Here is a 23,861-nt window from a genome sequence, read left to right on the forward strand (position 1 = left end):
GATCTGGGACATTTTTTCTCTGAATGTCACAATGTCTTTTAAGCCTCTACCCTCTGCCATGAATATAGATTCACCATATCGTTTTTTAAGCTGTTCCTTCATGTATTGGTTCCCATATGCATTGGATTCACTATCGCCCAGGTATTGTTCCATTCTAGCCACGAGGTCTGTAATTGTTAACTGTTCCTCATCATTGTCTTCAAGAAAAGAGCACACCTTATCGAAAGCCTCATTCTGGTCACTGTCCTTAGGCCTTCCCATTTTTCGTCTCTTGTTTGACTCAGTCGGCTTGAACCGTTGTGGAATGTCTCGCATTGTGCGGAAATTAATGTTGCAGGACTTGTGGTACACACAGTCAGCTGCATGGAGATCACCCTCAAAATATTCAATGCGGCCTTGAACAGCAAGGGCCCATTCATCGCTCCTTGTTTTGCAATGAACTGATATAGTTTTAACAAATGCGTCAGTCTTCACGTCGCCAAAACTGGCTGTTTCTGCATGGCCTCGCTTTGGGCCCTCTTCCTTAACTTCAGTGCCGCAGAAAAGGCAATGTGTTTTACTGTCATATGGTCCCAGGGAAATGCGAGCACTCCTCTTGACTGATGGACCTGATTCCGCATGATCCTTCTTGGTTAAAGCAATGTCCTTTTTGTTTATGTGATTCACTCGGCATGATTTGTGAACACTGGTACCAGCTAGAATTCTGATGTCAACACCCCTTTCGGCACTTGCACGGTTGATGCCTTCTGCTCCTTTCTCACGAACTGATACTGTTTCCTCACAGTCCAATCCCCTTTGGCATAAAGGGCAGGTCTCTTTACCATATAAAGAGTTCATTTTCTATCTCTGAAAATACAAAAATGAGATCTTTTAGAAGCATGCAGTCAATTTACATTGGCCATATACATTGAATGCCATCAGAGCATTCTCCGCCCCTGAAACTGAGATATTTATGTAAGATATATATTAGGAGGAAACATACTATGGAATAATCTGCATAGTGGTCATCCCATTGCTTTCTGCATCTGAAATGAATTATATACAAGGGCTCTGTTGCTTAGTCACAAGGTGCACCAGGAAAAGATATGTATAGCCCAGAAGAAAAACATACTGATAGAACCCCCCCCCCCCCCCCTTCCCCCAATCAACTGGTCCCATTCCTATTAAATAAATATGCATCCCCACAACTCTAGAACCTGGAAAATAAATACCATCATACACTACAGTTGTAGGAGTACAAAATACATGTAGAATATATGGGGCAATTGTATGCATAGGCCTACCTGTCTTTTTGCTACTGCCTTGGCCTTGGTTGTATTGTACTGTATCTCCTTGGTTGTATTGTATTGTATCTCCAATGTTTACCATACAACGTTGTCCAATTGAGTCCTAATTAGGTGTAATTAACTCATTCATGTGGAGTTGTTACTCAGTCAAGCTGCACAACTACCAGTGAGGAATTAGGTCATTAGCCTACATGCTGGGAGGTCATATTGTTAAAGACATGTGTCAGGTAGCAGATGTAAACATTGTTAAAGACACGAAACAAGTGTTATAAAATGTTGCCTTTGCAGCTGGTCTCAGTGGAACAAATTAATTTATATAAACAAAAAGAAACAAAAATAAAAAACCAAAGACGTTTTCGACGTAGTGAATCGTGCATGGTTTTGTGACATTTTTATCATGTCAAAAATTTTTACTTTCCCATGGTCCATTTCTGTCCAACTTTTGATATGTTCCTAAGTAAGTCTTAAAATATAAGGAAATGCAATAAAACTAAAATTTGCAATTTTTTTGGGGTACGGCTGTTCTGGTTGTATATTGACCCGTCTATTGGTGATGCGGTGGCCCAAAAAGTCAACGGTCGTCGCGCCGAAGTGGCATTTGACCGGGTTGACAATTAAGCCGTGCTCGCTGAGGCGACCGAACAGTGTTCGGAGGTGGAGGAGGTGCTCGGCGCGGGACGTGCTGGCGACGAGGATGTCGTCCAGATAGACGAAAAGAAACGGCAGGTCGCGCAGCACGCCGTCCATCAAGCGCTGGAACGCCTGGGCCACGTTCTTGAGGCCAAACGGCATCCGCAAAAATTCGAACAGGCCGAACGGCGTGATGACGGCCGTCTTCGGGACGTCGGCCGCCCGGACAGGTACCTGGTGGTAGCCCCGTATCAGGTCAATTTTCGAAAAGATGACCCGTCCCGCCAAACGGGCGGAAAAGTCCTGAATATGCGGGATCGGGTACCTGTCGGGGGTGGTAGCGTCATTGAGACGGCGGTAGTCACCACACGGGCGCCATCCACCCCCCGGCTTTGGCACGATGTGCAGTGGCGAGGCCCACGCGCTATCGGAGCGCCGCACGATGCCGAGGTGCTCCAACGCGTCGAATTCGGCCTTTGCCACGGCGAGCTTGGCTGGGTCGAGGCGGCGGGCCCTGGCGTAGACCGGCAGGCCCGTAGTGGGTATGTGGTGCTTGATCCCGTGCCGCACCGCGACGGCCGAAAACGTCGGCCGCGTGAGGGCCGGGAATTCCACGAGCAGGCGTGCGAACTCGTTCGTTGCCGGGAGGGCGCACGCCAGTTCGGTCGGCGCGGAGCTGCTCATTGTGCACGCCAGGGAGCTGAAGGTCTCCGCGTGGACAAGGCGACGTCGTTTGACGTCGACCAGCAGCCCGTGCAAAGCCACGGGGACGCTGGCGGTAACAAAAGTCCATTGAAAGCACTGGCTGCCGAAGCAGAGGGTGACGACGCGTGGGCCGAAAGTGCGTATGGCCGAGCCATTAGCAGCGACCAAAGAGGGGCCGCAAACTGCGTCCAGCCTGTCCTGCTCGGAGGCAGGTATGACGCTCAGTTGGGCGCCGGTGTCGCACAGGAAACGCCGTCCAGACGCTTTGTCCCGAATAAACAGCAAGTTGCCCGAGTGGCCGGCGCTCATGGCTGGGAATGAACGCCGGCCCGGCCGTTTCCCGACCTGCCGAAAGTGCACGGGGGCCGGCACGTCCGAGCCTTGTGTCCGAACCTGGCGTGGTAATAACACCACGCCCGGTCAGGTGGAGGCCCCGGCCGTCGTGTCAGAAGCGGGCGGTGCGGCGTGGCGGCCGCCAGTTGCACCGGCAGTTCGGCCTCCAACCGCGCAGGGCGCTCGGGCGTCGTGGGCGTCGCCTCGGACGGCGGCGGGCTCCAGGTAACCGCGCCGATGTGCTGGCCCGCCGAGGAGATCTTATCGGCTTCCCTGGCGAGGGCGCGGGAATCCGTGATCAACGTGCCAGCCAGGGCGAGGCGTACCGGGTTAGGCAGCTGACGGAGGAACAGCTCCCGGAACAGGAATGCCGGAGAGTGCTCGCCGAGCAACGAGAGCATATAGTCCATGCGCTCGGACGGGCGCGTGTCGCCGAGCTCGGGCAGGTCAAGCAGACGCCGTGCGCGTGCTGCCGGTGAGAGGGCGAAAGCGCCGAGGAGGAGCGTCTTCAGCGCGTCGTATTTGTCAGCAGCCGGCGGGTGCTGGAGGAGGCTCAAGGCGCGGGCCGCGGTGGCGGAACCGAGCGCCGCCACAACATGGGGGAAGTGGGTGTCGTCCGCGGTGATGCCTCGCAGGGCGAACTGGGAGTCCGCCTGGGCGAACCAAACAGCCGCGTGAGCCTCCCAGAAGGTAGGCAGTTTAAGCGTCACTGCCGTATCCATGTCGGTAGGTCACCAATGAAGGAACTGCGCTCCAACGCGAGTCGAAAGAATTGACGCGACCAAAGACGGAATTCGTCCGAGTTGCTTTATTGAAACAAAACAGCTCAGGTATTCTGACAAGCCCGTTTTTCGGGCACAATATATATACACATTTATGTCGGGAAGTTTGCCCGGCAAAAGCTATACCGGGCATGCCCGGGTATCAAGGGCGAGCCTTGGAAAGGCGAGTCTGGACCTGCCCGGGCGTGTTTGGCTGCGGCCTGGCAAGTCGAGGCTGGGCGTGCCCGGGCGCTCTGGGCGAGCCCTGGAAAGGCGATAGCGGGCATGCCCGGACGCTCTGGGCGAGCCCTGGAAAGGCGATAGCGGGCATGCCCGGACGCTCTGGGCGAGCCCTGGAAAGGCGATAGCGGGCATGCCCGGACGCTCTGGGCGAGCCCTGGAAAGGCGAGAGCGGGCATGCCCGGGAAAGACGAGACCGGGCGTGCCCGGGAGGTTCGGGCGTGCCCGGGAACAGTGAGTCCGGGCATGCCCGGGAGAGGCGCGTCTGGCCGTGTTCTGGCCGGTGCAAGGCGATTATGTACATCCAGCGGTAACCGCTACAATAGCAAGTTTTGAGTCAAATGGAAAAGGACCAAGTGGCAAGAAAAACACAGTAAAACATGGCAGGAATGTATGATCAACAACATGGATTGATGCAGTGTGAAGGAAAGAACCCAATGCAGATAGGCCCGCCAGCAACTCTCACTCTCAACACTCTCTCACTCTCACTCTCACTCTCACTCAACACTCACAACAATACTCTCAAATTATCCACTCTGGCTCCGGAAACCCAAAAGCACTCTTCTCTACAATAAACAAACTCCTCAGCCCCCTGAACACCACCACCCAGTCATTCACAATAGACAACTGCATCTCCTTCCTTTCATTCTTCCAACGCAAAATTGAAAACATCTACAACAGCTTGACCACCGCCGCACCCGCTCCCCCTCAAACCACCTGCCCCCCCTTATCCTGCCATCCCCTGTCTCAATTCTCCCCAGTCTCCCCTACTGACCTCTCTGAACTCCTCATCGGAATGAAAACTGCCACCTGCACTCTTGACCCCATCCCCTCCAGCTTTGTCAAGGCCTCGCTTCCTGCTCTCTCTCCACTTATCATTGCAACAATAAACTCCTCCCTGTCTACAGGCATCGTCCCACCATCCCTCAAAATTGCTGCTGTTACCCCCATTCTGAAAAAACCTGGACTAAACCCTGACACCCTAAATAACTTCAAACCCATCTCCAACCTACCCTTTCTGTCAAAGGTTTTGGAACGCGCTGTAGCCACTCAACTCAAACATCACCTCTCTGCCAATAACCTGTATGAAACATTCCAATCCGGATTCCGCTCCAACCACAGTACTGAAACTGCTCTCCTCAAAATCACCAACGACCTTCTCCTCTCCTCTGACGCTGGCAACCTCAACATTCTCATCCTCCTCGACCTCAGCGCCGCCTTTGACACCATCGATCACACCATCCTCCTCACCCGACTTGAAACCACCTTTAACATTACCGGCACTGCCCTCTCTTGGATTAAATCATACCTCTCTGACAGACGTCAGTTCATCTCCATCAATAACTGCAAATCCCCCACTGCTCCCCTCCCCCAAGGTGTCCCCCAAGGTTCAGTTCTTGGCCCCCTCCTCTTCATCCTTTACCTGTCCCCCCTCGGTCACTTAATCCGCCATCATGGTCTCCAATTCCACTGCTTCGCCGATGACATCCAGCTTTTCATCTCCACCAAGTCCATCTCCACCGCCACCCACTCTATCCTGACAAACTGCATCACTGAAATAAAATCCTGGCTTCAAATCAACTTCCTCAAACTTAACTGTGATAAATCTGAAATAATCATCATTGGCCCAAAAACGCTCACCAAGTCCACCCATAACTTTGCCCTCAACATCGACGGTTTCCCAGTATCCACCTCCCCTCACATCCGGAATCTTGGCATCATCTTTGACCAAACCCTCTCCTTCGACAAATACACTAAACAGATCACAAAGACAGCCTTCTTTCACCTGAAAAGCATCGCCCGTCTCCGTCCATCCCTCTCCTCCGTGGCTGCAGAAACCCTCATCCACGCCTTCATCACTTCCCGTCTGGACTACTGCAATAGCCTCCTTTATGGTTCACCCTCAACAATCACCAATAAACTCCAATACATTCAGAACTCCGCTGCCCGTCTACTCACCCATTCCCGGACCCGTGACCACATCACCCCCGTCCTTTACAAGCTTCACTGGCTCCCCATCTCCCAGAGAATCCAGTACAAAATCCTCCTCTTGACCTACAAAGCCCTCCATAACCTGGCCCCATCCTACCTGGCTGACCTCCTCTCCAGACACTCTCCCACCCGCAACCTCCGCTCTGCTGGTACCAACCTCCTGACCCCCCCCCCCCCATCCGGACCAAATTTAGATCCTGGGGGGACAGGGCCTTCTCCATCGCTGCTCCCACCCTCTGGAACTCGCTACCTCACACCATCAGAGACTCCTCCTCACTCACCACATTCAAAACATCACTCAAGACCCACCTGTTCAACACTGCATTCAACATTTAACCCACAGCATCTAACCCCTGACTATCTCCTCTCCTTCTCCCTCCTTTGTGCTTTGAATATTTCCCTATTGATTCTTCTTTTTTTGCAATTGTCTTTATGTTTTGCTATGCATTATGTTTTGCACTCTGTCAAAGCGTCTTTGGGCTTCCTGAAAAGCGCTATATAAAATAAATGCATTATTATTATTATTATCAATCCACCAACACCCCCAACATAAGGGAAAAGGTCGTTAAACAAATATGATGCTGATAACAATGAGAATGATGACGAAGGTGAAGATGATGATTCATATTTGTTTGGACAGAACACTGCACATCCATTTGCAAAATGAGAAAGTCACGTGCCACTGCTCTCAGTTTTACTGGTTTCCATCAGGGAATTTCAATACATATTTAATTAACGTTCATGGGAAAGAAAAACTTTCTGGGTTTAATCTGATGAAAAAATAATTACTCCTCACATAATTTGCATACGGTAATAAAATCTTGCAACGCGATTCCAACAGGACTGCACTCGAAGTGCTTTTGGAATGGACTTTCTAACAGATCGAAGATTCATTCTGTTTCTGGTTTAATCAGAACCTGTTACAATGTCCATTAAACCCGCTTGAGCAAGCCTCGTGTTAAGTTCGCCATTGTGAACTCGTCGTGGAATGTTCTGGAACGTTCTGTCGTGAGCACAGCGCGCCGGTGCAACGTTCTGGAAGCCACGCCATTGAACCAGGAAGCACGTGAGGCCTGGTCAGGCAGAAGCCTGTGAGTCGGGCCTTTGCGAGGCGAAAAGGCCTTGTTTACGCTCTCGATTTTCCTGCCCTGAGGAATTTGAGAGAAAGGCAAATTTACTGTGTTTTGTAAACATACTCAGCTACAAGTTTTGTTTTTAATGAGTCTCAAGCAATTACTAAAGCTCATTAACGCTGTAGAATTTGGCTTCTATAGAAGGGTTGTTGCTTATTACACTAACTCTCCCCTCCACCCCCACACGTCCCAACCCCTTTTCCACTCAACCTACCCTTCCCTCTTTCTCATCTCTCTTTACCACCACAGCCAACAAGTTTCTTTGGACAGAGCCAGGGCCTGGACATCAGCCCAGCACTATGCAGCAGTCCTTATGTAAGCAAAAGATATGGCATGAACTTTTCCTTTTCATATTTGGAACTAATTTCATCTACCCTTTGTAAATTATGTGATGCCGTTGTTTGTTTGTTTTTGTTTTATTTTTCTACTTTACTTATGCTTCTCCATCAACTTGTTTTTTTCCAATTCTTTTTTTGCATCTCAATATCTGAGGACTCTTACGGACTTGGCAAAATTCAACTCGCATTACGGTACCGAGCAATGGTACTTTAGGATCTTTCATGGAATTCTTTCTCGTGATCTTCCTCTTGAGATTGGTATCCCAAAAGGCAGCATTTCTAGACCAACCTTGTCCATGGTCATCATTGGCCTCTCCACTCCCTTGGATGATCCTCAGTAACATTTTGCTGTGATTCTACCAGAGGCAGAACAATACACCAAACTTGCAGTTTCCATCTCTGCCGACTGGGAAAAAAAGTCGTTGCCGAGTTACCTTCAACATGTCTTTCAATGCAGGAAAATCCTATGCTCTCATTCTGTCGCTCCACAAGGATCAGATTTTGAACCCTTAGATTATTTGTCTGGCCCTCAGAAGAGGTGCAGGCCTCACTATCTGTCGCAACCTGTGTTGGTTGGACTAGATCTCCAAACTGGCCTCTAAGGATAGCCGACGCCTCGGTATTCTTCGCAGAGCTAAGTTCTTTATCAGGCGCTCATTGCCATACAAGGCCTTCATCTGAAGTATCATGGAGAATGCTCACCCACTTTGGGCTGGTGCAGCTGCTTTCCATCCTGCTCCCCTGGAAGCGATCAAGTCCAAGCCTGTTTGTGCTATTGACATCTCTCAGCAGGAGGATTATTCCCAGGATCTGCTTCTCAACAACCAAAGACAGGTTTGCGCACTCTCAATTTTCCATCGACTCACTTCGAGCATTGCTTCGACCACCTTCCTTAGACTGCCCAGGTTACACCACCTGTCCTTCCAGAATCCCACACCTTCTTACCTTCACCAATTCCAAGCTGAATTCTTACTTCCATTATATCATGCCCCTATTATTTCTGTCTCCATGCTCACCTTTGATCATCTGCTGCTTGTGAGCATGCTGCCATATATTTCCGCATGTAAAAAAATTAAATAATCACAATAATTCTTCCAGTGATTGTTCCATGTTCAACTTCTCATAAGGCAACAAGACAACTAATCAAGCGGTTTTGATGTTCTGTTCTACAGTTTGCAGCGAGGTTGGCGTGCATACCTGCGCCAACGAGCAGTCGTGTCCCTGCGCTCAGAGGCGTCAAATTCACCTTCGAGCCCGGATGGAGAATCGTTCAGCTCCTCCGTGAGCATGTGCACAGTTTCTGAGGACAGCACGACTCCCGTAAGTGTCCCTCTTTTTACCATCCGCTATTCTTGTCCTGATCACTTTCATACATGTCACTTTCCTTTTTGTCCATTTCTTTTCTTTGTCCTTTTCCGTTTCGCACACTTAGTCAATACCATTTTTGGTTCTTAGCTCAAAATATTCAGGATACTGCTAAGAATTTGAAATTTATGGTTTGGGGATTTTTTTCAAGTTTTGGTCGAATCTGCAGCTTCTGCTTCCACCTCAATTGAAGCGAAGTTTTCCGAACCAGATTTGTTGTGTTGTCTGTTATATCTTCATCCATGTGTTGCTGTTTGTGTTTTCATCCAATTTTGCTTGTGTAAATCATCCCTTGTTATGCTGTAGTTGTCGAATTTGTTTTGGCGTTGGTCAAGGCCTTCTCGAGCCACACATCGGATAGCCGCTGTGAAAAGTCTGTGTCTCTTTTGTCGCCGTGTACTCATTTGGCTTTTTTCTTCCCAAATATTGTATTTTATACCTATTCATTGTTGACATATTTCCTCTCCTTTTAATAATAAAAAATAAAAACAAAAAAAACTTTACTCTTTCAATCCACACCAATCTCATTCTACTTTAACTTCCTTCTGCCTGCACTTCTGTTCTCCATTCTTTTTCCTCACTTTTCTCAATATCTTCAAACTGAATCTTCATTGAATATAAATGCTTCTGCCTTCAAAAGCATTTAAGTATTTTAAAATTCTTCACATTCCTTATTTCTATAACAGGAATACCCACATGTTCTTCTTCTTCACCACAAACATTCCCACTTCCTCTACTTATTCTTCACAAAGATTATTTTAAAACTGTCTGTCAGCTAAATGCTTGCTCCACAAACCGTCGTCCCACACATACAGCACCATTCTTCTCCTTATCTTCAACAAAAATTCTTACTTCCCATCCAATGATATGTATCCCCGTTTGTCCAATTTGAGAATTTGGATTCAGCTTTACTCCATTTCACTGCCCCCCTTTCTGCATCCCTCCTCACCCCAAGCATACAAACCTTCCGCCAACCCCCAGGCCGTCCTGCACCCTCCCAATGCCTCCTCCACTGTTCCTGACTATGTGGACCTCAAACATCCGAGGTCCCTGCTCCATCTTGACAGATCCCTCAATTCAGGCCGCTGCTGATAAACTGGACATCATCTGTTTAACAGAATCCTTCCTCCGACATCGCTGACTCCTTAGTATCTCTCCCTGTCTATTGTCACCTCCAATTTGATAGGCTTGAATCCCCTGCCCCCTGGATGTACATCAATAACTCAATTTCTCACTGCCATTGTACTCATCTTACACCTCGGAACCCCAAGGAATACGTGTGTCTCTGATGGGACAAATGTGTGTCTAAAGCTGAAGAATACATTGTGAAGATTGATGGAGTACTGTTCTCCCCTCTGGGCTGGCTCACCTGCCTCACATCTTATTCAGCTTGATGCCATGGAAACCAAGGCCTGTAATATTATTGGAATGTCCCGTGATGAAGCTGAGTCTATGGGCGTATCACTTTCCCATCGGAGACAGGTCATTGGTCTCTCTGTCTTGTATCAGCACCTTTCTGGTCTTGCACCCTCTGCTCATTCTGTGCTTCCCTATCCCCCTCCCCTTGCCCTCACCCCAAGTTTCTGCAGGGCACATACTGTGCACCATCAACCCCTTCTGCTGAAACTCCCAAAATCCAGAATCACTGTTCACCTCCATCATTTGTTCCTCTTCTTTCCCACCTGTGGAACCAACTTCCACATTCTCTTTGATCTCATTCTTCACGCCAGGTCTTCAAGAGAGCCGATCATCACCACCTCAAATAAACCCCCCCATTCAAAACCATGATCTTTTCAACCACTGTTAGCCCTCCTCCACCACCAAGCCCACCCACAATGTCACAGCTCGCAGTAATTAAGTTGTAGGGTTTAAGTTGGTTACCTCAGATGAAGGTCCTGACGATGTGTACGGTTTAATCTCGAGTAACCCCAATATTGTGGTGTTATGCTTGTTTCAATGTTAACTGCACTATTAACTCCATGTTCTTTGCTAACTCCATGTTCCATGGTAACTCCATGTTTCGTGATAGCTCCATGTTCCATGCTAACTCCATGTTCCATATTAACTCCATGTTTGATGTTTGTTAACTCCATGCTCCATGTTAACTTTATGTTTCATGCTAACTCCATGTTCCATTCTAACTCCATGTTCCATTCTAACTCTATGTTACATACTAACCCCATTTTCCATTATAACTCATTCTAACCCCATGTTCCATTATAACTCATTCTAACCCAATGTTCCATTATAACTCCATGTTCCATTATAACTCATTCTAACCCCATGTTCCATTATAACTCATTCTAACCCCATGTTCCATTCTATCTCCATGTTCCATGCTAACTCCATGTTCCATGCTAACCCCATGTTCCATTATAACTCATTCTAACCCAATGTTCCATTATAACTCCATGTTCCATGCTAACCCCATGCTCCATTATAACTCATTCTAACCCAATGTTCCATTCTAACCCCATGTTCCATTCTAACCCCATGTTCCATTCTATCCCCATGTTCCATGCCAACTCCATGTTCCATTATAACTCATTCTAACCCAATGTTCCATGCTAACCCCATGTTCCATTATAACTCATTCTAACCCAATGTTCCATTCTAACCCCATGTTCCATTCTAACCCCATGTTCCATTCTAACCCCATGTTCCATGCCAACTCCATGTTCCATTATAACTCATTCTAACCCAATGTTCCATGCTAACCCCATGTTCCATGCCAACTCCATGTTCCATTATAACTCATTCTAACCCAATGTTCCATGCTAACCCCATGTTCCATGCCAACTCCATGTTCCATTATAACTCATTCTAACCCAATGTTCCATTCTAACCCCATGTTCCATTCTAACCCCATGTTCCATTCTATCCCCATGTTCCATGCCAACTTCATGTTCCATTATAACTCATTCTAACCCAATGTTCCATGCTAACCCCATGTTCCATTATAACTCATTCTAACCCAATGTTCCATTCTAAACCCATGTTCCATTCTATCTCCATGTTCCATGCTAACCCCATGTTCCATGCCAACTCCATGTTCCATTATAACTCATTCTAACCCAATGTTCCATGCTAACCCCATGTTCCATGCTAACCCCATGTTCCATTATAACTCATTCTAACCCAATGTTCCATTCTAACCCCATGTTCCATTCTAACCCCATGTTCCATTATAACTCATTCTAACCCCATGTTCCATGCTAACCCCATGTTCCATGCCAACTCCATGTTCCATTATAACTCATTCTAACCCAATGTTCCATTCTAACCCCATGTTCCATTCTAACCCCATGTTCCATGCCAACTCCATGTTCCATTATAACTCATTCTAACCCAATGTTCCATGCTAACCCCATGTTCCATGCTAACCCCATGTTCCATGCCAACTCCATGTTCCATTATAACTCATTCTAACCCCATGTTCCATGCTAACCCCATGTTCCATGCCAACTCCATGTTCCATTATAACTCATTCTAACCCAATGTTCCATGCTAACCCCATGTTCCATGCTAACCCCATGTTCCATTATAACTCATTCTAACCCAATGTTCCATTCTAACCCCATGTTCCATTCTAACCCCATGTTCCATTATAACTCATTCTAACCCCATGTTCCATGCTAACCCCATGTTCCATGCCAACTCCATGTTCCATTTTAACTCATTCTAACCCAATGTTCCATTCTAACCCCATGTTCCATTCTAACCCCATGTTCCATGCCAACTCCATGTTCCATTATAACTCATTCTAACCCAATGTTCCATGCTAACCCCATGTTCCATGCTAACCCCATGTTCCATGCCAACTCCATGTTCCATTATAACTCATTCTAACCCCATGTTCCATGCTAACCCCATGATCCATGCCAACTCCATGTTCCATGCTAACCCCATGTTCCATTCGAATTCATTCTTCTATGCTATCCCCATTTTCCATTATAACTCATTCTAACTCCACGTCCCATGCTAACCCCATGTTCCATGCCAACCTCATGTTTTCTACTAACACCACGTCCAGAGCTAGCTCCACATTCCATGTTAATCCCGTGTTCCATTCTAACTCCGTGTTTCATTCTTTCCGCATCGATTTCTTGTTCTGGTTAAAACAAGACAGTGCCGAGTCTTCTAATTTGAGGCATTATATACAACATCACATTTAGCACTTGAGCTATTTCGGAGTGAATTGGGTTATACAGACCTCTTCAGGACTTTCCCTTTTAACCAGACTCTGTGTCGTTGTGATTAGAGTGTCCGCTCTGAGTTGGAGGTCATCGGTTAGCCTGACCACGGCTCATTTGACATGTCCAAGACTAACCTGACATAAGTACATGCTGCTTACCTGCTTGATGTTCAGCATTTAAAATGGATGCATCATGGGCAAACAACCATGATGCAGACTTGATGGGTCTCACGGCATCCTCCTGTGTTGAGGTTCATTGTAATGCAACTCGTATTGAATTTCATTTAATATTTAATGTCTTTGGAAACTCCATGGCCGTACTCATCGTTTAATAAAATCCAAATGAGATTATATTTATGATGAACATGAACTATTTTCTTTTTTTTTCTTTTTTTTATGCATACAGAATCGAGGCTCGTGTAACAGATAACACATTGGACATGAAAACATGCACAGACAAATAAAACATACAATGAAGGGAGCGGGAGACAAGAGGGGGAGAGAGAGGGAAGCACACAAGCACGACAACAGTAGAGAACAGGGACGTCGGTAGATCTGTGGAAGGGGGAGGGCTGGGGGAGGAGGGAGGGGTACATGGTATAAAGCAAATGAACACTTCTAGGAATTTCAGGAAAGAAGTTGGGAATTTAAAGAGGCGGATTTGGGGTGTTTTAAGGGGGTAGAAAAGATCAAGGTTTTGGATGGGGGAAGATAAGAGATGGTGGTGAACAGCTGTTTTAAAGACCTGGAGGGAGGAGAGGGATTGAAGATAGTGTGGGAGTTTGTTCCAGAGGCGGGAGAAAAGAGAAATGAAAGAGGGAAGGTGAGCAGAGAGTCTTGATTTTGGCAGTTTCACCAGAAGAGGGTTGCTGGCAGATTTTGCGGGTTCTGCAGGAATATTTGGGGTACAGAGCACAGACAGAGCAGGGGGAGCAAGGCCGGAGAGGAGTCAGTACTAGACAGAAAGACCACCAACCTGCTTGCGGTGAGAGAGAGAAAGACCCTCAGAATCTGCTTCATAGCAGGAGATTCCAATGTTAGGGTTAGGTTTCAGTTGAGAGTTGAGGCTTTCAGAAGCTTGAAGTGAAGCCGAGCTAGGTGTGAGGCAGGAGCACCAGCCCAGAGGGGAGAGCAGTATTCCATTGAGCTGTGGATGAAAGGTTTGTATGTGGTGAGGGGCTCAGAAGTGCCCAGAAAGGACTTTGCACGACGGAGGATGCCCAACGGCAACTGGCTTTGGAGGCCAGCTTGGAAATGTGGTTTTCCCAGGAAAGATCATGGCAGATATTGAGACCCAAACGCTTGACTGACAGAACTTCTTGGAGAGGATTGTTCAGAAAGTAGATGGGAGGGTTGTCCAGATGGTCTTTTCGGAGAGACAAAGTGAGAGTGTGAGATTTGTCAGGATTGAAAGACATGTTCCATTTGTTTGACCAGTTTGTGATTTTGTCCAGGTCTGCAGAGAGTGAAGAGGCTGCTGCCTGCCGATCCGAGGTTTGAGATATAGAGCGGCAGAGAGTGGAGTCATCAGCAAAGAGATAGAGAGGATTTTCGAGAGAGTCAGAGAGATCATTGATGAAGACCAGAAAAAGCACAGGCCCCAGAACACTGCCTTGAAGAACTCCAGCCTGAACAGGAAGGGGAGATGAGAGAATTCCATTCAGGGCCACACGTTGACTGCGACCGGTGAGGAAGTCCGCAAGCCATGCATGAAGGTATCCATACGAGGAGAGTTTGGTGAGCAGAGCTGGGTGCCAAATCGTATCGAAGGCACGAGATATGTCAAGGGAGACAGCTCTTTTTTCCTGTTCGGCATTGAGGACCTCCATCCATTGTTGAGACAGCAGAAGCAGAATGTCCAGTGTAGAATGACCATGGTCTGAATGTCCAAGATGAAGCCATTGGAGAAGAGGAAGGATTTCATGTAAGAAGTGATGATGGTTTCCATGACCTTGCTGATTTATTGGGAGCAGGCTGATTGGTCTGTAGTTGCAAGGATCTGTTTTTGCACCTTTCTTTTGTAAAGCGGTAATGTTGGCTGATTTCCAAGCAGATGGCAGATGACCTTGAGCAAAAGAGAGGGTGAGATAGAGCAGAATTTTAGGACCTGTTGGCTGATGCCGTCTTGTCCAGTTGCAGAATCAGTGTCGAGGATTCACAGAAATTTCTCCACCTTGTCAGGAGAGAAGGACACAGAGTCCAGGTGCAGCTGGGTTTGACTGGGAAAGGTGGGTACAGACAGAGATGGGTTTGGGACACAAGATTCTGAGGCAAACAGAGTTGAGGCATTCAGCTTTTTCACGTGCAGTGTCAGCTGTGTAGCCCGTTTGAGGTAAGGATGGGGATGGAAGGGGAACAAACACCAGAAACCGATTTGACCAGACGCCACCAGGATTTGGAGGAGGAGACAGGTTTGACAGTTCATTCTTGAGAGTAGACAGATGGTTTCATTTTTCATTTCAGTTTTCATCATTTTTTTTTTTTTCAGTTTTCATCTCATTTCAGTTTTCATTTTCATTTCATTTGAGATCATTTTTACATCTGCCACCGAAAGTGGAGTGAGGTTATGTTTTCACCTCTGTCGGTCTGTTTGTCTGTCTGTCGGTTTGTCCATCTGTATGTCTGTGAGCAAGATATCTCAAAACGTCATGGACGGATTCAGACGAAACTTGGTGGACAGGTTGGGTTTGTCACAAGGATGAATTGATTCTATTTTGCTTGAAGATCTGAATCCGGATCTGGATATTATCATGTTTTAATTTTTATTGTGATTCCTCATAATTGAGAGATCATTCTAACCTCTGTCGGGCCAAATGGCCAAATAGTGGGGCGGCTTAGCCCAAATATTCAAAAGAATTGTGCATTTTGTGAAACAAGCACCAAATTTGGCACAAATGTACATTAATATGTTGCGAACATTTTCAGATATTGGGCCACTTGAAATTCCGTAATTTTTTTTTTCAAATTTTTTCAAATTTCGTAATTTCAAATTTTTCGGGTGACACCGTCACAATTTCGGTCTTCGAGGCCGGCCGATAGGCAAAGTGTGACCGGAAGGGACGAGGTTCTCCTGACCACGTGGCCCTCGATCTGGGAAGCGAGAGGCGTTCCATTAGTGGACGCGCCCCTCACGCCCGACTTTTGGGCGGCCCCGGCAGGCCGTTTGTTTTGACGTTCCGTGACAGGCCCCGCACCCCCACCTCCGGGCCGACCGGAAGCTTGTGCTGAGTACATCATACCTGAACAACTCAGTGAGGCAGAACACAGCAGTGCACACCGGGGTGACCCCTTCAGTGCATAAACCAACTAGAACGGGCACTCGGTAGAGCGCATACCTTCGCCGCAGCTACTGTTCTGTACTTGGTAAAAATACGATTTTGACCTTTTCGTGACCTTGACCTTGACCTTTGACCCGATTGCTCCCAAAATCTAATCAAATGTGTCCCGTATAATAACCAATCATCCCACCAAATTTCATGCAATTCGGTTGAATACTTTTTGAGTTATGCGAATAACATACACACACACACACACACAGACATACAAATAAATACACAGCGATCAAAACATAACCTTCCGCTTTTGCGAAGGTAATTAACCTGTCCACTGCAGGGCATATAGAAATTAAGTTATTTTCTGCATATAATAATAATATAAGTTCAGTTCTATATAACAATTTCTGTTATCACCACTACCACTACAACTACCACTACTACAAGCTTTGTCTGGAATTTTGTGGACTAACAGACAAACAGACATACAGACAAGCTGGGATCAAAACATTACCTCCTTCCACCATTGAGTGTAGAGGTAAACATCATGGAAATTATATCATGCCCTAGATTTAATTCATGCTTACCCGTGTATTTGCTTCACTGGTTCACAAGGTCTTTTGCATACATGTAATTCAGACTCTCGTCTTCATTGCTGACCACACAATGTTCGCAACATATTAATGTACATTTGTGCCAAATTTGGTGCTTGTATCACAAAATGCACAATTCTTTTGAATATTTGGGCTAAGCCGCCCCACTATATCGGCCGGCCTCGAAGACCGAAATTGTGACGGTGTCACCCGAAAAATTTGAAATTACGAAATTTGAAAAAATTTGAAAAAAAAAATTACGGAATTTCAAGTGGCCCAATATCTGAAAATGTTCGCAACATATTAATGTACATTTGTGCCAAATTTGGTGCTTGTATCACAAAATGCACAACAGGTTTGCTATGCTGCTACACTAAAAATGATATATAACACAATGTTTCCAAAAGTTGTGGATGGATTTAGATGGAACTTGGTGGATAAGTTGGGTCGGTGATGCACACAAGCCGAGGTCCAGATGCAGCCGAGCCGAGCCGAGCCTATCATTGGGCGCAAAACTTCAACTGTTAGGGTTAGGGTTATGGTTATTTCAACTCACTCACTGTCCTGTGTTATCACAAATCTACTGAAGTGGTCTATTTGGTAGAACATGATGAACAGGCCGAACACTCACTATTCACATGGGACGGAAAGCACAAAATACATTCGGAATGTTATAGTGTTTGACCATGACAAGGATTGTAAGCCATTCACATATTCCCTAACCTAACTCTAACCCTAACCAGGTTTACACTAATCCAGTGGTTCCCAAACTTTTTTGTCCATGACCCAAAATTTGAAATGGCATTTGCCTCCTGACAAAAATAGAACTGGTACATACTTGGTACTGGTACCTACGAGAAAAAATTGCTGGAGAAAACGCTTTCTACGTGAACAAACCTCCCCCAAAGACATGGATTTTGAGGGGGAGGGGGTTCAAGTTTGGGTCGTAACCCTGGGTTTTGGAACCCCTGCCATAATATAACCACATTTACCCTAATCTAACCATAATCACATGTATCCTAACTGAACCGTAACCACGTATTATATACCCTGACACTAACAAAAGTATGCCACTCATTTCCCTTCAGCTAAACCCACTCCAAAACTAGTACGCCACTCAGTAGAGCGCATACTCCCGCCGTGGGTTTAGTTGGAATAATACGTTTTGTTTAACATCCCCTCTCCCCAAAACAATAAATGAAAATGAAAGTAAGCCCTAACTGTCACAGAATTTATTTTGATATATCTCGGAATTAGAGGAGAAAAACATCATTTAAGAATAAGAATAAAAGCTTTAATGCAGTAAAACAGAAAAAAAACTTTCCCAAAAAAATTTCCAAATTTTTTTCCTGGATCCGGAATAATATCCTGAGCTTCACCAAAAACTAATGAATTCTTCCTTATCCCAAGGGCAATCATCCCACCAACTTTCATCCAAATCCGTTCAGAACTTTTCCAGATATCTTGTTCACAAACACATGAACACACACACACACGGACACGAGTGAATGCATTACTCCCTGGCGGGAGTAACAATGGAGTGGTTTGTAAGTTTGTCTTGGAAAAGCTTTGAACAACTTTTTGCATGAAAATAACGATGTAATGAATTATTATATACAACGAGATACTCTTTCGAGTGACTGCTCTTGACAGCAGCTATTCCATGACAAGCCATGTCAAGCACCTGTCATGAGAGCAACAATGATAGAACCACCAGCTGTTTGTGGATCTCGTGGGTCTCCTGCTCCCTCTTTTTACCATTTTATGTTCACAACCAAAATGAAAAGCCATGTTCACTTTAGAACCCCACATGAGGACAAGGCCCAGTACAATGTGGGAAGGCCTGCTTGATGAATAGCCAGTCCTGAATAATATTTCCATGTCTCATGCTATGTTATTTACTTATATCATGGGGTGAGGAGGGTCTTAAAGGGTCTTCGAGAAAACCTTTGTGTTTGATAATGACTGTAAAGTGGAAGGGAAAGTGTCGGTGTTACTTTTACATGCATTCCAAGGGGATTTGAACCTGACATCTCAACATAATGGGCTATGTGCTCACATTGGAACAGCAATAGCTTGTGGGGTCGGTTGGTGGATGCTGATTTTCTCAGCATTATGTGAGGGATTGAGGGGACAGTGTGGTTGTCTCACAAAGGGTAATGTAATTATTGAACGGGATGGGGCTTTGACCCACCATTATGGAGGATTAATTGGGGTAGGGGGGAGAGGGGAGCACCTAAATTTTTTAATTTATCACCACCAGATGGCCCTCTCAACACTCATTCCACAAGTTCAAACTGTGTGCATCTACTGCCCTCTTTGACCCCCATCTAGCACTACACACTACCTTATACTCCACTGTCTTTTTTATGTTACGTCGTCCAATACACCTACAGGTTGTCTATCAAGTAGTAACGGACATTTTCAATACGCTCGTTTTGACAAGGCCTGCCCTTGTATGAATCCTACCAAATTTTCAAATGAAAACTGCGATACAAGTTTTTCCAAAAAAGTTTTTTTTTTTCCTACCATTTCTACTATTAAATCCTGACAATGTCCACTCCCTTGTTCTTACAGGTTGTGTGCTCATTGTCGTGGAGGCCATCATTAATGTCCAGCACATTCCGCACAACCTGCCACCGGACTCAGACAATCTTTGCCCGGACTCGTCATTCCACAAAACCTGTTTCCACATTTAAAAACTCCAGGATACCCCTTTGTTACACCAGAACTCCGTGCAAAGTGGTGCATTGTCCACATTGATGAAAACCTTGTGTTCGGCTTCTCTTCCACCGCAATTCCATGTAATGTGAGGTTTAATGAACTCTACTGTGAATATCGGAGTTCCCATTGACTTCCCAAGTTATTTCATCACATCATATGTGGAGTTCCATGAAACATCTCCCGGAATGTCTTTTTCATCCCACGATCTGTCGCAGCGTTCTGTCCCGTCTATTGGTGATTTTTTCAACACACTGACACATCATTCATTGGTCCTGCTTTGTGCCTGTATTATTGTCCCACAACGCTGCATAGAAAAAATTGAGACATGCCTCATTGTAAGGAACTCTCCATGTGGAATCACATGTTAATGATGTCATAGGTGCCTCCATTATGACGTCATAATTGGACAAGTAAAAAACTTCATCCGATCAAGATGAAATTTGTTGAGCGTCATCTAGGGATAAATTGGCAGAGAAAAAAATATGATGAGGTCATCGGTCACATTGTTCGGGTGCCATATTTGTTTTAACGCAAAAGCCTTAAAAACCACTAAAAATACATCCTGGCGACGGTCTGCAATCTGATTGCTCTTTCTTGTTGGACTTTGCGATAGCATTCCCATTGTTGTCCCCCGTCGCACCGTGGAGCGAAAGGGGGACTATGGTTTTCCCCTCCTTCCGTGCGTGCGTCCATGCGTGCGTGTGTCCGTGCGTGCGTGCGGGCGTGCGTGCGAACGTGCGTGTGTCCGTGCGTGCATGCATGCATAAGCGAAGGACAGAATTCTAATTTGGTGTGTGGGTGCAACCCACGTCAAAATCCAAGATGGCCGCCGCCATGTATGTCTGATGCCATGTATGTCTGAAATTGTGAGCGGAATATCTTGAAACATAAGCGAAGTACCAACTTCTAATCTGGTGTGTGAGTGTATCTCGGCATAAGGGAAAACGCTATTGAAAATTGGCTCGCCACGTCAAAATCCAAGATGGCCGCCGCCATGTATGTCTGAACCTTGTGAGCGGAATATGTTGAAAAATAAGCGAAGTACCAACTTCTAATCTGGTGTTTGAGTGTATCTCGGCATAAGGAAGAACGCTATTGAAAATTGGGTCGCCAAGTCAAAATCCAAGATGGCCGCCGCCATGTATGTCTGAACATTGTGAGCGAAATATCTTGAAAAATAAACGAACTACTAACTTCTAATCTAGTGTGTGGGTGTGTATACGCATAAGGAAGAAGGCTATTGAAAATTTGGTCGCCACGTCAAAATCCAATATGGCTGCCACCATATATATGTCTGAACCTTGTGAGCGAAATATCTTGAAAAATAAACGAACTATTAACTTCTAATCTGGTGTGTGGGTGCATCTACGCATAAGGGAGAATACTTTTGAAAATTGGGTCACCACGTCAAAATCCAAGATGGCCGCCTTGCGTCTTCCACTTTGTCAACTCACATCACTTCAACGACGGGGGACCTAGGCATAACGCTTGTTGATTTTGGAATGCCTAGGATAGTTGGAATTGTCCTGATGGAGGTGCCCATTCTCTGATAATTTATTATCATTATACCTGATGAACTCCATAAGCTCCTCCTCTGGGACCTGATGGTCTGACGCTGAGTGAAGAGACTGTCCCCTGACCATTTATACCTTATGGATGATTCATTCTCAACTGGAAAGGCATCTGTAGATTGTTCTCGGAAGGTTGGCCCTTCTCCCTTGAGAATTCAGTGTTCCAACTTCAAGATACATCGCTGCAAATGTGTAGTTGTACTGTCTGGATAATGCTATTCTTGGTTGTAATATCTGTGTTTGATTTATTTGACTGCGCCATGGCCCCAGGTGACAGGATAATGCAGGAATTAGAAATATTTCCAGAGTGCTGGCACACAATGGCCGACACCTGTCAACGACACTGCTTGTTTGCAAGTTTGATGCCATACCATTCATGCATGATTCCTCAGTATGAAATCATTAATGTGGATAATTTAATTATATAAGATGTGCACGTTAAATCACATGTAAGAACATTGTAAGTTAAACCATTACTTGTGGCAACAACCCAACGGGATGTAACACACACGTGTTGGCTCAAACCTCTTCCTGTTTCCTGTTTTTGTGTTTCGTCAAAACATAGCATTTGTTCTTCACATATTGCTTTAGAAGATGTCGTCGTGATGGAAAGGCAGTCATCTCTTTTGCTAATGACCTCACTCTCTAATGAGCCGTGCATTTCTTGAGGGGATCGGAGTTGCTGTGATTAAGACTCACACCATTCATTCATTCATCATGATAAGTCATCAGTCAAGTTTGCTTCATCGTCACGTTGCAGCTTGTGTTGTTGTCTGAGAGGGTGTCTGGGTGTTGTTCTCATGAGAAAAAAAAATCTATACCGATAAAATGCAAAAATCTCTGTCTCTCACTCTCTTTGTTTGTGTATATTCTATGCACGGCCACGTATTTTAAGTTGCAAACTCTAAACTCGGGGTACGAATACAACTTTGTGTAGGGGGTAACATAAGCTATGTGGTTGCGGCCTCACATGGGGGATTGTAGGGGAGGGGTGTAGGGAGTACAGGGGTGGGGGCATAAATTACCGTAAAATGGGGGGAATAGGGACAGCAAGGTGAATAGGGACATAAACTGAAAAAAAGTTCGGAAACTTTTTTCGCTGAAACTTGATAACCATACTGATTTGTTGATATTTGGGTTGAAAGTGTTCTCTTGTTTTTTTAAAAAGCAACTTATAGTCCCTATTAACCCCATATATGGGTTAAATAGGAATAAATAGGATTTTTATGGTTGTCCCTATTCACCCCGTTTTACAGGTGAATAGGGACAGTCACTAATACAAAAAAATAATAATCAAGAAATAGGGACAGTTGGGAGAAACTTTTTAACCCATATTTTTTTTCATTGGCACCGTGGTTTATATTATGGGTGCATATTATGTGCATCCATCTGAGCTATCAATTTAGCAATAAGTTGGAAACTCAGGATTGTTTCTTGATTATTATGTTTTTGTATTAGTGACTGTCCCTATTCACCCGTAAAACGGGGTGAATAGGGACAGCCATAAAAATCCTATTTAACCCATATATGGGGTTAATAGGGACTATAAGTTGCTTTTAAAAAAAAACAAGAGAACACTTTCAACCCAAATATCAACAAATCAGTATGGTTATCAAGTTTCAGCGAAAAAAGTTTCCGAACTTTTTTTCAGTTTGTGTCCCTATTCACCTTGCTGTCCCTATTCCCCCCATTTTACGATATCTATCTATAATTCCAGCAATCTCTGTGTGTCTGTCTGTGTGTCTGTGTGTCTGTGTGTCTGTGTGTCTGTGTGTTTGTCTGTGACCGCTGTTTCTCGACAACCACGGGTCCGATATACTTGAAACTTGCCAGGTATATTGCTGGGGACCCGAGGATGTGCCTTTTCAAGGTTTGTAATTAATCGGACAAGTACCTACCGAGCTATGTCCAAAAAACGCTTCAACCAATCAGAGAGCAGCGAGCTATCACGTGTGCCGAACCGTTAATGCAATGCAAGCGTTAATGCGTTAATGCAAGGCTTTTCTTTTTTTCCCTCTTCTCTTTCTACTTTTCCTTGCGATTAAATTGCAAACAGCCAAAATACGTTGGCGCTAATTGAATAATTGGCCATTAACACTAAAATAATCGTAACTGCGATATGCCAACTTCCGGACAGTGCAGCCTTCCATGTTGTTGTTGTTTGCAGCAGCTGTTTGCAGCAAGGCAAGGCTTTTCTTTTTTTCCCTCTTCTCTTTCTACTTTTCCTTGCGATTAAATTGCAAAAAGCCAAAATACGTTGGCGATAATTGAATAATTGGGCATTATGTTTTACAACTAATAAAAACGAATTTGCGATTCATTCGCTTTCCTGCGCGTTTGTGTACGCGATGGCGATTTCTTTACCAAACTCCGGAAGCCGTTCGCTTTGGACCGAACCATTGCATGTAAATAGAGGGGGGGGGATTGTCACCACTCGCAAGCCGTTCGCTTTGGACCAAACCATTCCATGTAAATAGGGGGGGGGGATATAATTTTAGATATAGATATAGTACGGGCAATGCCCTAGTATACATAAAGAGGTTAGGTATTACAATTTCCTTTTTTACCTGAGCAACGCTGAGGTTAAAGTACTCTTCCCATGGGTACATTTGCCTTCCCTTTCTATCCCCCACCCCCCCAACCGAGGGGCGTGTCTAAGCTTCCCCCTCCCCCCAAAAGATGTATATGGAGTATATCTCTCCCCACAACTCCCCCCCCCCCCT

The 23,861-nt window shown here is 45.5% G+C and overlaps 1 protein-coding gene across 2 annotated transcripts in view; it reads left to right on the top strand.

Annotated features, from left to right (window-relative positions):
- Nucleotides 1–23,861, top strand: part of LOC137439001 (schwannomin-interacting protein 1) — a 322,566-nt gene that overhangs the window by 170,679 nt on the left and 128,026 nt on the right. For both annotated transcript variants that reach the window (XM_078767606.1, XM_068134553.2), the window contains exons 3-4: nt 7,330–7,395; nt 8,591–8,738. In XM_078767606.1, the coding sequence (XP_078623732.1) occupies nt 7,330–7,395; nt 8,591–8,738 (214 nt within the window). The remainder of the gene's footprint in view (nt 1–7,329; nt 7,396–8,590; nt 8,739–23,861) is intronic.

This window comes from Myxine glutinosa, chromosome 13, assembly GCF_964187855.1.
Source record: "Myxine glutinosa chromosome 13, kmMyxGlut1.1, whole genome shotgun sequence".
Classification (NCBI taxonomy): domain Eukaryota; kingdom Metazoa; phylum Chordata; class Myxini; order Myxiniformes; family Myxinidae; genus Myxine; species Myxine glutinosa.